Below are 17,886 nucleotides of genomic sequence, written 5' to 3'. Positions count from 1 at the left end.
TGGTAGGAGAATTAACCAGGGATCCTACTGCTTGTCAATATCGAGTAACTTCTGCTGAAAATAGATAGGTTGACAGTGAGGACATAGCTTGGGTTAGGTGCCATATCCACTTCCACCTTGGCAACCACAGTAGAATATTGTGTCGAGTTCCACACAAGGAGAATAACTTTTTTTAAAGGCGGTATTAACTGGAGGGTTGTCAGTACCTGTGGAACAATCGGTCCCCTAAATTCATGAAATGATATCTGACACGAGCCGCCCATTTAGGCTGCAGAGGGCTTGCAGACTAATCAAAAACATTGAAAGACGGACAACCAAAAACTTGTAGCATATTACATAATGCTGTGAAGACCGCTGACTCGAACAGACATAAAGATGTTACAATATTATTCTTAGACATGTACAACTTCCACACCCCCACCGACACACAGTCAGCATTAATAAATGTTTTCACTTCTTCCTATCTCTCCAGCCTGACATCCATAAATAAAGTCAAATGTATAAGTTTCACATCAAGAGAGATTTAGCCACGAATAAGATCAGAATCTTAGAATCCCTATAGTGCATAAGGAGATGTGTGGAAAGTATTCCGTATTCCAATTTAATCGCTCCCCCCCCCCCCCCACCTCACACGCTCCCCTTCTGAAGAACTTAAAAACTGTGAAGGAGCCAGGGTACATTTCTCAGTGTTAATTCGTCACCTTCCAAACATTGCTAACAGAGCTACTGTTGTGTTGTTTCTGTCGGTCTCCAGTAACAGTCAATACCACAGTTTGGACGCGATCTTCTCCGACACGTCAAATCAACATATAAATATATTGGTGTGACACTGCACTTGATAATAAGTTAGTCAGGACAAATTTCACCATCTCCTCCCATAAAACGCGCACAACACGGACAGAAAACTTGCACATCCCTGGTGTGAAGTCGCATCTGAACGAGTGTCTAAATGTCAAGCTCCAGCAGATTCAGTGGCTTCCAAAGTTTTAAAAAAGGGAAACTTCAAAAAACTTCGCTCGCAATGCAATCAACATATAGTGTCAGCTCTGAGCAATGTCCTGAAAAGGTTTTTACGCTTATAACTTACAATTATAATTAGAAATACTATCACTGCTTTGAGCTAGATTGCCTCAATCCATTTGGTATATTTCAGACTAACTAAACAAACAACAACGAATTTTCTTTTCACTCGCAGCTGTCACGTTGAAGTTCTACTTCCAGCCAGTACTAGTTCAAGGTTTCAGTACAGTAGCCTAGTGTGCGGCTTGTTATTATTAGTTTGTTTATTTATTTAGTCAATGTATTTTACAATCAGGGAGCTCACCGCGTCCGTAGGCGAGGTGCAGCTTCAGCGCTCGGCCACTCTTGAGAACCGCGATGTGCAGGTATGTGAACCAGATGCCGAAGGTGAGCAGGACCAGCAGCAGCAGCAGTTTGAACTGTTTGCGGATCTTCTTGAGGGGGAAGCGCCACATCCTTTCAGTGTGGGAGCAGCCGCCGCCGAGAGCCCATCTCCCTCTGCACTGCCAGTGGGGAGGACGAGAGAGAGAGACACACACACACACACAAAGAGGCAGACACCGCCAACAGCACCGACAGATCTGCCCCCCACCCCACCCCACCCAACCCACCCCCCCTGCTCACCCACCCACCCACCCCTCACAGCTGCCGCCACATCTTCAAAGCGATGCCCGCCCCGTTCATTCACACCACAAGGCAGATGGACTAGTCATTGAACGAGCCGGGCTGCATGGTTTCCCCTCCTCTGGGCTGTGCGGGCCACTCGCCAGCCCCGGCTGCCTGCCTGCCTGTCTGTCGGGGTGTCAGCCGCACGCTGAAGGAGCGCCTTTCAGCAGCTCCACAGTCTCTCTCTCTCTCTCTCGCCTCCTGCCCCGCACGCACGGCCCGGCCAGCGGCGGACTCCCCGCCCACCGCGCAACCAAACTCGCCACCAAGACGCCGGCCCCCGCCCGCCGCCCCGCTCACAGCCAATCAGACCGCGGGCACTCCGGATGGGCAGCCGGTTGCGCCAATAGGAGAGGGCAGGAGGCGGGGACTGAGGCTGTCAGCAGGGTAGGCTGCAAGCCGTGCTCGCTCTCCATTTCAGCACCTAGCAGATTGTACCACTGCACCACACAGGGGGAGGCAGCCCTCAGATATTCACTCAATTACCCTGCTATAGGAGAATAAAGGGTCAATTTTTAAAAAGCTTTCATCGCCAATCTATTATTTTGCTGACGCTTTGAATGCTCTCAAAGTGCTCATGCTGATGGAATTTTCTCGGGCTCTCTCACTAAGCAGACTCCCCAGTTCCCAGTTGAAAGTACCAGGGTAAGTCCTAGGACAATGCAGCATTCATCAGGCAGGTTACTGCCAGAGAAACTTCGGTTCTTGCAAATAAACCAAGGCACCACCACAATATGGACCTTTTCAAGTTGAACGAAATAAAACCCTTTACGAGTTTCTCCATGCAGCACAATTTTGCATCTTTAGAGAATGCGAATATGCATTTCACTTTTTAACCCGCGGGATAGAATCTTAAAAAAAAGATTCGCATTCATATGGCGCCTTTCAAGGATCGCAGGATACCCCAAGACTAACGAAGAACTTTTTGAAGTTCAGAACCTCTTTGTGATGTGGCAAAAACAACAGCCAACGTTGCACACAGCAAACTCCCACCAAGAGCAAGGTAAATAATGAATCTCTTGTGATGTAGAATGAGATAAATGGAGGGAAAATATCCCATGGCATTATTTTGAAGAGGTTACCTCAACCTGAGAGAGATAATGGGGTCTCAGTCTCATTTGACAGAAGGCACGACCGACAAAGTAGCATTCCCCCGGCATCGCATTGGAGTATCAGCCTCGTGTTTTTGTACTCAGCTCTTGAAACTCTTTTGAATCAAAAACAAAAATTCTACCCACTGAGCCATGGCTGACATTACAAAAAAAAATAAACTTTTTGAAATGGAAACCAGGAATTGGGGGGGGGGGGTAGTTGGTTTATTTATTAGTGTTTAATGTAGGCTTACATTAACACTGCAATGAAGTTACTGTGAAAATCCCCGAGTCGCCACACTCCAGCGCCTGCTGAGGGAGAATTTAGCATGGCCAATGCACCTAACCAGCACGTCTTTCAGACTGTGGGAGGAAACCCACGCAGACACGGGGAGAACGTGCAAACTCCACAAACAGTGACCCAAGCCTGGAATTGAACCCGGGTCCCTGGCGCTGTGAAGCAGCAGTGCTAACCACTGTGCCACCGTGCCGCCCCATGCTGAGGGGAGGGGCGTAGCTGGTATCATCTTCAGATTTAATTGAGTGGAATGGTGAAGATAGCAAAAAGTCCTGGACAGCTGGAGATCATTTCCGCCACAAGAGAGAACTCATTGCAACGGATACCAAGGTGTTTATGCGCAAAGTTCGGTCCATTTAAATGTGCATATATTTTTTAAAGAACCACCATCATTTAACAAGGAGCATCCTGCTCTTAACGACCAGCGTATCTGCATTGTGAAAAGTAGCCCAGTAACGGCTGTAACTGCAGCCGGGACAATCGGTTCTGCATGCAAAACATTTTTTAAACTTTAAATTTATATATATATATAAAACCCTTTCCTTCAGAAAACCTGCCAAGATCAGCAGGAACTCATAATGTTAAAACCCAGAATATTTATGCTCTGCTTAAGGAACCAGAGCACAACTCAGCACCTGTCCGCAATCCAGCTTTAATACACCGAGTAGATGAACCGTGGGACATTTTTTATGGGGAATGTTAATGAAATAAATTGTGTTTCATTAGTGCCTCTCTTTTCAGTTCTTGTGCTCACAACAAAGGGCACAAAATACAATGGTTTTATTATTACAATATTGGAGGGTTGCAAACACACGTTTAGCTTTTAAAAGCGTACTGAAAAGTTACTGGCTGTTTTGCTTTCACGGCTGCCACAGGGATGCAGCCAACTTGTTCGACCCTCTCTGAGTAACACTCGCTCATACTAGAGCAGATCTGAGGTAAGAAACCGGCCGTGTGTCTCAATGGGGACAGCTCGTTCTTGCCAACTGCTGAGTGTTTGCTATCCAGCGTGAACTGTTTTTCTCTTGACCGAAGTACAGAATGAGAAATCCGGTGCCGGAGGAAACCGGTGCCGCTGACCTGTGGCCGGCTTGTTGGTGAATAGGTTGCTCGAGGTCAACAATTTGTCTGCACCGCGGGGAAATGATTTGCTTTCTTGTTAGATTGTCAATATCTCCGGCCTATATGAATGAACGACACGCTGAGGATTGTCTAAAGCAAGGTCGACAAAGCGTGGTTTCAATATTTAGGGCAGTCCCAACTGTGCAGTCCCAGGTCCTGAAATTGGTTTCTCTCGCCATGAATGAGCGGGATACCCACAGCTCGTACTTACCCGGGTACTGAGCTCTCTATTGCACTCTCAAACTTAGCACCTATCTACAAAGAGGTCCTTCTGCTGTAGTGGACTGCAGCAGCTGGCATGCTTGCGTTATAAAGCAGCTCTTCTTTCCATCCACGCGATTCCTTCAAACGAGCGCAACAGACAAGAGAGAACTGAAGCTGCCGAGGCTGCAGTTGATGCTGCTGTCAATGTTTGTGTGACACCTGCCGGTACCGGCAAGTGATGCTGCTCCGGAGCCAGGCGAAGCTCAGTCCTCCCCCAGCTTCAGCCGTTATACTTATGTTGCTGTTCTACAAGCGCCAGCTCATTAACAAGTTTTACAAGTTTGGTTTGCTTTAGATCTGGGCAGGGTTCCCAAGTGTAGCCCGACCACATCTCTCAGTGAAAAAAAAACACACGCACACAACTAACGAACAGAACAGACCAAGGTTCCTGGTAAATTGAGACTTGTCTGGAATGAGAATAATCGGCAGGGTGAATGAATGAAGCTTTTGAGTGAGTTTGTCAGATTGGTATCATGCCTTCACATCAATAGATATGATAAATCAGCCGGTGCGGGTCACAAATGGGTCTGATTTAATTTCACAAGCATATTAACTCAGTTGGGCGGTTCATAATACCCTTTCATTCATCCATTGGAACTTTCTCTTTGCTCCGTTTTGCATGCTTCCACACCCCGCACACACATCCCTTTTGCTATTTCTTCTAACCACTTACACCCATGGACCCATTTTTTTTACATTTGCCTCATTGCCAGCCCCCTTCTGCGTCAGAGTCATTTATCGCACAGAAGGAGGCCAGTCATTCCATGGGGTCCACAGCAGCTCTCCACCGTGCATTGCAGTCAGTCCCATTTCCCCACTCCATCCCAGTAGCCTTGTTATGAATGTCATGTGCATTCCGATAAATAACATTTAATTCTATCTTTTTACAACTTGTTCTTCCTTCCACCCTATTTTCTGGTAGACGCTTATGTTTGTATCCTTCCTGTCACACTCTGATTTTCATTACCTATATCACTACCCTGGACTATTACCTTGTCCTTTCTTGTTAACTTTCGAAATTTCCCTTCATCTGGAATCTACCCCTCACTCCCTATCACTGTATAGCCAAATATCATCTCATAAGCCCTAGTTATTCAATTTACTAGGACTTTGCAGTGAGGATCAAGTGAAGCCCATTCTAAAGGTAGAGCTCCCACTTTCCCCAGTGACAGTGCCCAATGAATTGAAACCCGTTTCTCCCACACCAATCTTTGAGCCACACATTCAACACTCTCACCTTATGTCTTGCAGCATCATTATTTTTGGCATTTAATCCCTCTTGCCATCCACCAAATCACAACACCCACATTCTTTTCACTCCTTCTGCAATTCCTTAAAACTAGTTCCATCTCCAACCTCTTCCAGTCTGGAGGTAAGGTCATCAACCTGAAATGTTACTTCAGCTGTTCTCTCCACGGACCCTGCCTGGCTTCGCGAGGTTCAAATTAGATCAGCCATTCAATGGCTGAACAGCCTTGAAGAGCAGAGTGGAGGCCCACTCCTGCTCCTAATTCATATGTTTGTATGCTGAGTGTTTCCAGCATTTTCTGTTTAGATTTACGGATTCCTGAATCCTTGTCTCAAATCCATGTTCATGGTTCTGTTTAAGCCCAAGAACTCTTCTCATTTTTCAAGACGCTCCCTGAACAAGCCCCCTGGCCCCTTGACAATCCCTAGTACCTTGCATCTCTACATAGACAATCCAAACTATTCTCAACATCTCCAAGATCTTTGGAAGAAAAATAACTTTCTCCTAGGCACTGGTTACTTGACACAATGTACAATATGTCCTTTAAACCCCATATTAAATGATTTAGAGGCTTGTGTGGAATAGTGAGTACTCTTAAATTATATGCTATTCTGCATGTAGGTTTTTGTACAATTTAATCTATAAAATAAGGATCATATAAATGCTGCTACACCCATGACACAAGAGATAGACATGATGTGGAGATGCCGGTGTTGGACTGGGGTAAGCTTACCTGATGAAGGAGCAGCGCTCCGAAAGCTAGTGGCTTGTGCTACCAAATAAATCTGTTGGACTTTAACCTGGTGTTGTGAGACTTCTTACAAGAGATAGACTACATAGCAGGTTAGGAGTTGATCTGAGTTTATACAAAGGTAGCTGAGTACTTCTCCCATTTCCAATATTTTACAGGCTTCTAAAGCATAAATAATGTATTACATATTGCCTGGTGAGAGTCAGTTTACAAACCTTACACTGCAAATTCTGAAGAGGATATTTTGCTGCCATGATGATTTTGATTGAAAAGGTGACGAGCTGCATATTCTGTGCCAGGTAATTATGATGAAAAATATAGTCCACAGTGTATACACTCTTAAATTCAAAGCAAATAAGCAGTGAAAAGGAACTGAACAATCTACTTGTTTTAGTTGATAATAAGAATGGTTATAGGAAAAGCTCCAGCAATTTATAAGGATGCGGTTAAAAGGCATGCAGGTGCAACAATCTCAGCTGTTGAGATGTCTCACACCACAAGTCCTTAGCATACTAGCAGTCTTCTAAGTTATATTAGTACTGCCACATTATATACACACTAAAAATTGCGCATGAAGGTGCAAGTGTGATGTTCCCTGAATCTATGCAAGATCAACACAGCTGGATTAATGAATAATAAATTATTCTTTATTATGGATGTGGATTGGGGCCAATTTGGACAAGCTGAAGAGGTAATATTGATCAATACAAAATAAAGAATTTATATATCACCTTTCACAATGTCAGAGTGTTTTACCATCAATTAAGTACTATTTGAAGTGTTGTAATACAGGTATCTAGAAAGTCAGTCATGCATACTGCAGGGTTCCAGAAACAGCTACAAGATAAATTACCAAATGATCAGTTTATTAGTCGTGTTAGTTAAGGGACAAATTGGCCAGGAAACAAGGAGAAGCCCCTTCTTCATCTTCAACGAGTGCCATGGGATCTTTTACATTCAACAGGCAGGTTAGACAAGGCCTCACTTTAACATCTTGTCTGAAAGGGTTAACCCTGATAGTCCAGCACTCCATCAGTACTATACCAAAGTCTGATTGAGTATCTTGTTCTCTAGCTTCTGAGATAAGAACACAGCTGATTATTTCAGAGGGGATTAAAACTTTGGAAGAAAATGTACCTGTAAAGAAGAAAAAGCAATGAAAACGTCACCACACAAATTATTTTTCCTTCTAGAGAGCTTTTAGTATTAGAGAAATCAGACTTCTGTGGTTAACAGACCACCTCTTTCGTTCCAATGTTAATACGCATTATGAAAACGTAGCTGACAAAATTGAGCTCATATAGAGAAGTTCAGTAAGGAATAATCACCTATTATTGTTATTTGATGCAAGCATTGACTCAGTAGTAGCATTCTCACATTTAGTTAGGAGGTCGTGAAAGCCCCACTCCAGGCACTTGAACACATAATCCAAGCTGAAACCTCAGTGCCACACAAAGGGAGTACTGCACAATAAGAGATGCTGGGCAGAATTCTCCAAAAAAAATTTCTACTTGCGATTAAGGCAAGAATAATGGAGTGATCTGTGTTGGTCTCTTCGTGTACTCCGCACCACAATCCACCAACACTTAGTGCGGTGAAAGACGCATGGTGAAACACGCTGTTATGGAGTCCCGAGGCACGTGAATCACCCGAAGTGGCCAAAGTTGTGTGTCATTAACAAGGGGGAGCTGCATTTAAACACTCCCCCTGTACTCACAGCCAGTCACACCAGGAAAGTGGCAGCACACAGACTAACCCGAAGATTTACAGAGGGAGAGCTCGGACAGCTGCTGGACGCCATGGAGGAGAGGTCATCCTGTACCCCTGGGAGGGAAGAAGACCCAGAAGCAGGGACTCCAATGCGGCTTGGGATGTGGTGGCCGTGGCCCAATGCCAGAAGAAGATGAATGAACTGATTCAAGCTATAAGGATGAGTGTCCACCCTCCTGGCATCAGTCTCAACAGTCACACATGGAATGTCCACCTCGACCCACTCCTTAACGCCCCTCCCAGCACAAATTCCACCCCCCACCCCCAACGACCCGTCAGCATCCTCCTCAAATCCCTCTGGCACCCCCATCACAATTCCTGCCCGCTGAAGCATGGTACCAAGCTATGCCACCTTCCACCAGTCCCCCCAATTCCTATGGGCCCGCCAGCCATCAAGCTTTCAATCATTCCCTTATGTCTTTGCAGGACAAGATGGCGCACAATCAAAGAGAGTGGGAGAAGACAGGCTTCTCTTGACCTGCTTCAAAGAACGCATGATGGAACTCACAAGGCAGGGAGAGGGTTGTAAGCGACTTTGAGGTTGGCGTGCACCACAGAAGCGAGGCTCCAAAAAACTTTGATCCATTTTGACCTTTCTCAAGTAAGTGCCAAGTTGTCCAGATACTCGCCCCTCCCTTGCACTTCTATTTCAGGAGCAACACCGGATACGTCTGGACCCTCAGGAGTCAGCGCCCCCCCTCCCCCCCTGCGTCCCCCGCAGGTGCCCCTCCTGCGGTGACCGCCAAAAGCTTAGAGGAAAGTTCTGAGGAAACCACTGACCAGGTGTCAGAGACACACTTCGGTGGCTGGAATTAGTAGATAGGCTTCGGAGTCACTTTCTGGTGAGTACTACACAGCTGCTGATGCACATAAAGTGGAGGCGGAGCGTCTGGGGATTGGGCAGGTGGAGGTCTGCCGGATCCACGGAAACAGCTGGCCTTCGGCCATATACCAAGCGGCTGCAAAAAGTACTCACATAGCTGCTGGGAATGCAGGAGTGGCTGTCCGTGACATTGCTGCAACTGCAAGACTGTTTGGAGGAGACCCACAGCCTTCAGGTGCAGGAGCTGGTAGCAGCATTGCATGGCACCAATGCCAACATTGCAAGGGTGGCAACTGTAGTGGAAAGCCTGGGGCAGGAAATGGCAGCCATGGGTGGCAGGACCATGGCTGAGGGCCTCGGGAGCATGGCCCTGTCACAGAGGGCAATTGCAGAGCACTCGCACAGCATGGTGCAGACAATGTTGGACCTCCACGACTGGCAGCACCAGGTTATGCAGAGGCTTCTGGAGCTCACTCCAGCTGCCCCACCATCATATGGAGGGTGCCAGGGGCCCATGGATACCTTGAAGGAGGAGGAAGCACTGGAGCCCAGGCTGGAGCCTTCCATCCAGGAGCTCCCAGCTATCCCCAGCCCTTCCGAATCCCCCATTCCTGACACTGGTGTATCTCTCAAGGCAGTGGGCTGAACTGGGTCACATGGCTGCATCCATGACACCCAAAAGTCGGCTGAGGCCCCCCAGATCCCAGCCCTCCAGAGGATGCCTGCCAAGGACATCAAAGGCCCCGGGGCGCAGAACACAGCCGACCGCCTCCACCTCTGATGTGCATCCTGGAGGTCACTTAAATGTAGTGGTGTGCCACGCAAGATTGAGAGGTTTTAGAGTCACCAAGAGGGCACCGATGAAGGTGGACACGGCAGTGGATGGAATGCACTGTAAATAATAATAATTAAAAATTATTGCACTCCATAGTCATGTCTCCATTGTCTGTGACCCATCTCCCAAAGGGAGGTTCATACCCCACCCGCACCCATAGAGCCATGAAGGGTCGTATGCGCGGGAGAAGCCCTCCGGCCAACCGAGTCTGCACCAACCATAACTGCCTCTGGAGTTGCACAAATCCCATCTCCCAGCACCTGTGCCATATCCCTGGGTGCCATGGTACTCCTAAGTGCTCAGCTGAGTACGTCGTAAGGGTCGTCAGGTAACCGGCCCCCACTGCAGTCCCAGGCAGTGCATTCCAGATTCCCGTCACTCACTGGGTACAGACTGTCCCCACAGATCCCCCTGAGACCCCTGTCCCACGCAACTGTGCCCGCTTGTCATAGCCTCCCCCAAACCAAGAGGAAGAGCCGCTCCCTGTGCACCCTGCCCACATCCCTCACAAACCCATGCACCCCGACCATGTTCCCTCCCTGAACCCCACTGCGCTACAGAATGCAGCCCAAGCCCATCCCGTCTCCCCTGGTAGCACTAATGCTCCATGCCAGGTTACAGCTTAGTGACCCCGCAGTACTCTGTCCATTGCCGCCACCTTTGACATGTGACTTACCAGTCTGCAGTCCTCTAATTCATCCCCTGCCAGCCCACCCCCCCCCCCCCCCTTGCCCAATCCCCCCACCTCCAGAGAATTGGTCCTCATGGTGGTGCCCCTGACCCTCACTCAGACATGGGGCCGGGCCTCTATGTTCAGTCAGTGGACAGGCAGGAGTCAGACTTCAGCAGCACCAGAGCAGCAGGATACTGCTGGAGCGGTCTAGGCAGCAGAACCGCATCTTGAGCAGGTCGATGCATAGTTCGATGATGAAGTCGGTGGCAGCATGAGCCTCAGTGTAGCAGGTCCCGCCTCAGTCTCAGGCTTCCGCACCAGCGTCATCAGCCATCATCTTGTGTGCAGCCATTGTCCCCCACAAGCCATCCCAGCAGCCTGGGGTGGTCCTCAAAGATGTCGGGGATGTCCAAGTGCCCCAGGATATAGCTGTCATGCAAACTCTGGCTTTGGTTGGCCTTGTTATGAGCAATAACTTCTATCGCTTGCTCTGAAGGCAGTTAGAACATAAGAAATAGGAGCAGGAGTAGGCCATCTAGCCCCTTGAGCCTGCCCCGCCATTCAATAAGATCATGGCTGATCTGAAGTGGATCAGTTCCACTTACCCGCCTGATCCCTATAACCCCTAATTCCCTTACCGATCAGGAATCCATCTATCCGTGATTTGAATATATTCAACGAGGTAGCCTCCACCACTTCAGTGGGCAGAGAATTCCAGAGATTCACTACCCTCTGAGAGAAGAAGTTCCTCCTCAACTCTGTCCTAAACTGACCCCCCTTTATTTTGAGGCTGTGCCCTCTAGTTCTAGCTTCCTTTCTAAGTGGAAAGAATCTCTCCACCTCTACCCTATCCAGTCCCTTCATTATCTTATAGGTCTCTATAAGATCCCCCCTCAGCCTTCTAAATTCCAACGAGTACAAACCCAATCTGCTCAGTCTCTCCTCATAACCAACACCCCTCATCTCTGATATCATCCTGGTGAACCTTCTCTGCACTCCCTCCAAGGCCAATATATCCTTCCGCAAATAAGGGGACCAATACTGCACACAGTATTCCAGCTGCGGCCTCACCAATGCCATGTAGTTGGTGGGGGGGGAGATGTAGCCATGGGCCCATGCCCCACACGGTTGCTAATGGCATCCTACATGGCTGTCACCTCCCTTCACATGATGCGGCATGATGCCTACTGCACTCCCAGTGCAGCTGCATGCTCGCTGGTGTGTGGCACAGTGGTGCCCCCCCGCCCCCCACGGATGGCTGACCCCCCCACACAAACGAACCCCTGATAACACAGGTTATTGGCGGCAGCATGATGCTCAGCATTCTGGCACTCACATAGAAGATAATGGTGGCGGATGGAAGGTCCTCATTGAGGAACCCTTGCAGTATAAACCTGTTGGTAACATGAACACACCTGCAGGATGTTGGCCAGGTGGTCGCACACAATCTGGACATTCAGGGAGTGGAACCTCTTGCGATTGATAAAGGGCACTCCCTGATTGCATTGGGCCCACCGGGCAATGTGTGTGGCGTGGATAGCCCCCTGCATGTCAGGCATAACGGCGATGGTGGCAAAACCTGCAGCCCAGGCATCTTGTTGGGCCTGGCCCAGGTCTAAGTGGATGTACTGGCTTGCACGGGAATACACGGCATCCGTGACCTCTCGAATGTACCTGTGAACTGACAACTGTGAGATGCCACACAAGTTCCCACTTGAGCCCTGGAGTGACCCAGTGGCATAGAGGTTCAGGACTGCCAACACCTTCACTGTTACCAGAAGCAGGTGTCCTCCTCTCCCATAAGGTGCTAAGTCTGCAAGGTCGTAGCACAGGTCTTTACCTGTGAGTGCCAAAGTGCTCAGCGCTCTGGCACTCACATAGAGCATAATGGTGGCTGTCAGAAGGTCCTCATTGAGGAACCCTTGTATTAAAAACCTGCGTGTACCCACCTGGACATTTGATGCAAACTGGCTTCCATATATGGCGTGCATTTCAGACAGATGGTAGGGATGACCTCCTGACCTCTATGCGATGGATGCTCATTGTAGGGAGCACTGCAGAATTCATGCAGCGTGGAGAGCTGTGTTAGAATCTGCCAAGCTCCCTTGATTGGGGTGACAGTTGCCAAATGTTTGTAATGGTTGGTGGGGCATGGGATGGGATGTTCATGGTAAACTACGGAGTTTTTCCAGCTGAAAGGTGACAGGGTGAAGGGTGCAACATTAGTGGGATTTGACCTCTATCTCTTTGATCTCCGCCTTTATCTTTCCTGTTTCTTGTCTGGTAGCTTCTTCTCCCTCTTTGTAAAGTCGCCTCATATATTCTTCTATGTGATCAACACTATATAAATTGAAAGTGCGATCAATGTATGCTAATTGTGCATACTTACAGAGTTATCACTACGTGGTCAGCAGTCAGAATGGGCGAAGTACATTCTTCCATTTTAATTTCTATTTTAATACAGTTACTGCACATTTACTGGCTTTGATAGCAAACTGGCAATGTAAGTGAGGGCACTTTTATGCCACAGGTGGCCGTGCACACAATATAAAGGAATAACAACTAGCATTATCGACAGCAGCCCACCACCAATTACAGAAGCAATGTCAGTCAGCTTGCTGGGAACATTGATGTTCTGACTGTGGCTAGATGTAAGAAATGCTCACACCCATCTCATGTAAGCGGCAGAGCGGTTTTGCATGGCTGTCACAACAAAATCAGATTGAACTCTGGTGGTGCACCATAGGTTGTCAGGATTCTTCTCATCACGTGGTGAATTAACAGATCTGTCTCTATTAACAGTGAAGGCAAATGCGCTTCTCCCTCAAAGACCAGGAGAAAATGAAAGCATAATTCACACTGGGCTCCCTGTGCACATCTCCAATGCAATAGCCTCAACGGAAAAAGGCTGCTCCCTGCTTACCCCTTTGGGTGTGAAATGTAAAAAGAATCCAGGAAACTTCAAAGAAAGGAAGGAATTAGGAATGGATAAAGAAATTGAGGCTATGTGCTAAATAATGAATGTTGCTGTAAATCTTTGGACCAGGAAATCATCATCATTTGTGATGCATCAGAAGTAGATAACAGTCGAATCTTATCCAGTGCGGAGGTACCAAATGGGCACATGAGGAATAAGAATAATATTCGTGTCACACAAGTGTCAGGCAATGACCATCTCCAACAAGAGAGAATCTAACTAATCTCTCCTTTGACATTTACTGGCCTTACCATTGCCAAATTCACCACCCCCACTACCACATCTCTCCCCACCGCCCCCTCCCCACACCCCCAACAATAGCCTGGGGGTTACCATTGACCAGAAATCGAACTGAACCAGACATATGAATACTGTGGCTACAAGAGCAGATCAGAGGCTGGGAATTCTGCAGTGAGCAACTCACCTCCTGACTCCCCAAATCCAGACAACCACTTACAAGGCACAAGTCAGGAGTGTGATGGAATACTTTCCACTTGCCTGGAGGGGTGCAACTCCAACAATACCCAAGAAGCTTGACACCATTTAAGACAAAACAGCCTGCTTGATTGACACTCCATCCACCACCTTTGACATTCACTCTGTCCACAGTGGCAACAGTGTGTACCATCTACAAGATGCACTGCACAATTCACCAAGGCTCCTTCAACAACAATTTCTACTCCTGCAAGCTCTGACCTCTTCAAGGACAAGGCAGCAGATACACATAAACACCACCACATGCCAACTCCCCTCCAAATTACACACCATCCTGACTTGGAGCTATATCGCCATTCCTTCAGTGTCGTTGAATCTCGAGGGCAATTAGGGATAGGCATAAATGCTGGCCTAGCCAGCAAAGCCCACATCCCTTGAAGGAATAAAAAGAAAAAGGATCAAATCCCTGGAACTCCTTCCCTAACAGCGCTGTGCGTGAACCTCCACCACATGGACTGCAGCGATTCAAGAAAGCAAACCACCACCACCTTCTCAAGGGCAACTCGGGATGGGAAATAAAATGTTGGCTGAACCAATGATGCCCACATTCCACGTAAAGAATTTAAAGAACAAAGATAAGAGTGTATAAGAATAAATACTGAAGGGTCTTTTTGCAGTTCAGTGAACCTAACGAACGCGTCTTTCGGACTGCTGTGGGAGGAAACTGGAGCACCCAGAGGAAACCCACGCAGAACGTGCAGACTTCACAAGTCAGTGAGCCAAGCCGGGAATTGAACCCGGGTCCCTGATGCTGTGAGGCAGCAGCGCTAACCACTCTGCCAGTGCCACTAGTGACCTGTTCCAGGGAAACCTGGCTATGGAATCAGATGTAAACATGTGCTTTATCTGCCTCATATGTCCCTAGGTGTGGGAAGAGAAAATAAGAAAAAGGAGTGATACAAGTAGAAGCACCTGACAGCTTATCTGTTCACTTTATATCACATCCACTGCCTCCTACCATTATACATGTTCTGGAAGGTATGCTTCACGTACGCAGGGTGAGGTATTCTTAATGTGGAATAGAATATAAATTGGATTCCAAACATTTCCTGCATTGCCACACTGACTACATGTCAAAAAAACTACATTGGCTGTAAAATGCTTTGATTTATGTGGTGGAGGATTCTCCCAGCCCTTTGCACTGCTTTTGTAGTGCAGTGGGCCGGGAGACTCTAGCGGAGGCCATTTCGCGGGCTCCCCGCTGGGCACCACGGCCTCTGTGCATCTCTAGTAGCCGGATTTCTGGCATTGTCAGCTCTGCACTGGAAATTGGCGTGGAGCTGCATAATGTATGCAGGCTCTCACTTAAATGCCATTTGTGGACCCAGGACTGAAATCTCTCTGCCCGCTAGCCTCTCCCCCCTGCCAGGAGTATTTCACTCCAGTGGGATTTAGTATAGCTCCCCACTTGCGGGGAGCTGGTGGCCCGACCCCGCTGAAGTGAAGGTGGGACAATTGAGGCCTACCAGAGGGTCGAGCGGTGGGGGGGGTGCTCCATGCGCATTGCCACCTTGGCAGTGCCAGCCTGAGCCCCCGGTACTACCCAAGGGGCAAAGTGCCAATGTCCAGGGGGCATTTCCAGCACTGCCCATCAGGCATCAAGCAGTGCCAAGGAGGTGGGGCCTAATTGAAAATAAATTAAATTACAGCCTGAAAAATGCATAATAACTCCTCTAAGAAATATTAACTTTCAGTCAGGACTATGCTTCAATTAGACATTCAGTAAATTGAGGAAATTAACAGTCAGATGATAAAAGATGTAGAAACGGTCACATATATGCAGTATTTCAATGAACATTTAAAGAGATGCTGAATTTAAAATTTCTCTTTTCCCACTGAAATTTTCCATCATCGACAGATTCATTTAATTGTGTTTACTGCATTTCTAGTGCACTTATTTCAACCGGTCTTTCAACTATGAGTGATGTGTTCTTATCTTCCAGCCCAAGCCTCTACATTTGTTGGATCGTCTGTTGTGATCTTCAACATGATCCCAACACACCGTCGCTTCTTATTATCAGCTTCCTGAAAGAGCCATTATTTCTGCAACTGTTCCATCCCCATTCTATCACTCTTCCTATCAGTTGCTCTTCTCTAATAATGTTCTCAACTGTTCATTCAATTTTTATTGTCTGGGCCTTCAAAAGATTTTTTTCCATGTAATACAGCAATTTAAATTTACTCTTTTTAATCGAGTGCACTCATGATGATGTCTTTTCAGTGTTGAACAGGAATACAAACTGGATGATCACGTTTCTGAACATTTCCTTTCACTTTCTTGAAACCATTTCAATTTCCCCTCCTGCTTTTACTCCAGCCTTTCCAGATTTTGCCAACTGAACAGCTCTAGTCAAGCTCAATGCAAACTTCAGCAATAGAATCTAATCTTCCTTACAGGCACATTGAAGCACTCCAGACGAAACAGATTTTAGCAACTTAACAGCATTCTCAATCTTTCTGCCAGATCCTCCCACTCACCTGCCACCATGTTTCCTTCCATTTTAGAATTATATCTTGCACTATTTATTTTCTTTAATCGTTTTTCCTCCACAAATTTCTGTCCTTTCCTGAAGAAGTTGGCACCTTGCTGGGTTTTGGAACCAACTGGTCATTACTCTTATGCGAGTATTGGCAGACAGTCTGCCAAAACTCTCATATGAGTAATGATCAACTGCAGGGTGGATTTAGTTTTATGTTTTAATTATAGTCGCACAGTTGTTGATTTTGGCTGTCATATTTTAGTTCTCATTTTAGTTTAGAAAAGTCCAGTTTTCATTTTATCTTTCATTAACCAAATTGGAATTTAGTTCTAATTTCTGACCTTCCCTCTCTTTCTGCCACTCTAACACTCTCACTGTTTCTTTTTCATTATTCCTGTGTCAGTTCTCTCCCTCTCTCTTGCTTTCTCCATCTGTCTCTATCCCTGACTCTATCTATTTCCTTGTTTAATACATTATAAAGTCAAGTATGCTACTGAGTTCAATTTTTTCTCATTGCACTTTCCATTTTTATTATATTACTGAGACCTGAGAAGTGACATTAATCAGTCTCCACCCACTACCATAGGCTTCGATTAGGATTTGGGTGCAAGCTACCTTCAAGCCCAGATTCAGTACGATGACAATCACACTGATGCCCCAACTGACCATGCTGCCGTTAACCCATTACCTGACCTGATTCCATAGCAATGTTCAATTTCAATAAATACTACCAATGACTGACACTTCCACAGTTTCCTTACTTCTTAGCACAGAAACCCATCAGCAACAACTTCTGAAACCAATCACTATGAACCTACCGCTGCCTCACAACCACATAGCATGTCATTTTGTTATGTGCACCCAATCAGTTTTCACTTTCTCTCTTTTATTTCTCTTAATTTTCCTCCATTTTTTCTCCAATCATTAGTTTACAACAAAGCATTTTATAACGATATTCTTCATTTTCAATCTTGCCCTCAGGCACTATCCACACATGGCTACTTTCAGCAAGTTGCTTTTAGTCAGCAGCAAGGGGCCCTGGGAGTCCTTAATATGGTCTCCGGATCCTAGGAAGTTCTTTGAAATCATGTCAAAACGTAGACAAGCTAACCTCCATGCTGATTACCACTACCACTTTCCCTCGGATAAATCAGGATTTTTCCATGTCGAACACCACTTGTAAGAAGCAAAGGCTATGGAAAGTGCTATCGATAGGGGACTTTAATGTCCATCAATACTAGTGACTCAGTAGCACCACTACTGACCAAGCTGGTCAAGTCCTGAAGACATCATTGCCAGACGTGGCCTGTGGCAGCTGGTGAAGGAACCAACAAGACAAAAAAAAACAACACTTGACCTCATCCTCTCAATC

The 17,886-nt window shown here is 46.9% G+C and overlaps 1 protein-coding gene across 1 annotated transcript in view; it reads right to left on the bottom strand.

The window, feature by feature from the left end:
* Positions 1 to 1,587, bottom strand: part of LOC144498778 (N-acetyl-beta-glucosaminyl-glycoprotein 4-beta-N-acetylgalactosaminyltransferase 1-like) — a 736,002-nt gene extending 734,415 nt beyond the window's left edge. Inside the window, exon 1 of the mRNA XM_078220446.1 lies at positions 1,325 to 1,587. Within this exon, the coding sequence (XP_078076572.1) occupies positions 1,325 to 1,475 (151 nt within the window). The 5' untranslated portion in view covers positions 1,476 to 1,587. The remainder of the gene's footprint in view (positions 1 to 1,324) is intronic.
* Between the last annotated feature and the right edge of the window lie 16,299 nt (positions 1,588 to 17,886).

The sequence above is a fragment of the Mustelus asterias genome, chromosome 9, assembly GCF_964213995.1.
Source record: "Mustelus asterias chromosome 9, sMusAst1.hap1.1, whole genome shotgun sequence".
Taxonomy (NCBI): Eukaryota; Metazoa; Chordata; class Chondrichthyes; order Carcharhiniformes; family Triakidae; genus Mustelus; species Mustelus asterias.
Note: the sequence above shows the minus strand (reverse complement) of the source record. Positions and strands in the feature narration are given on the sequence as shown.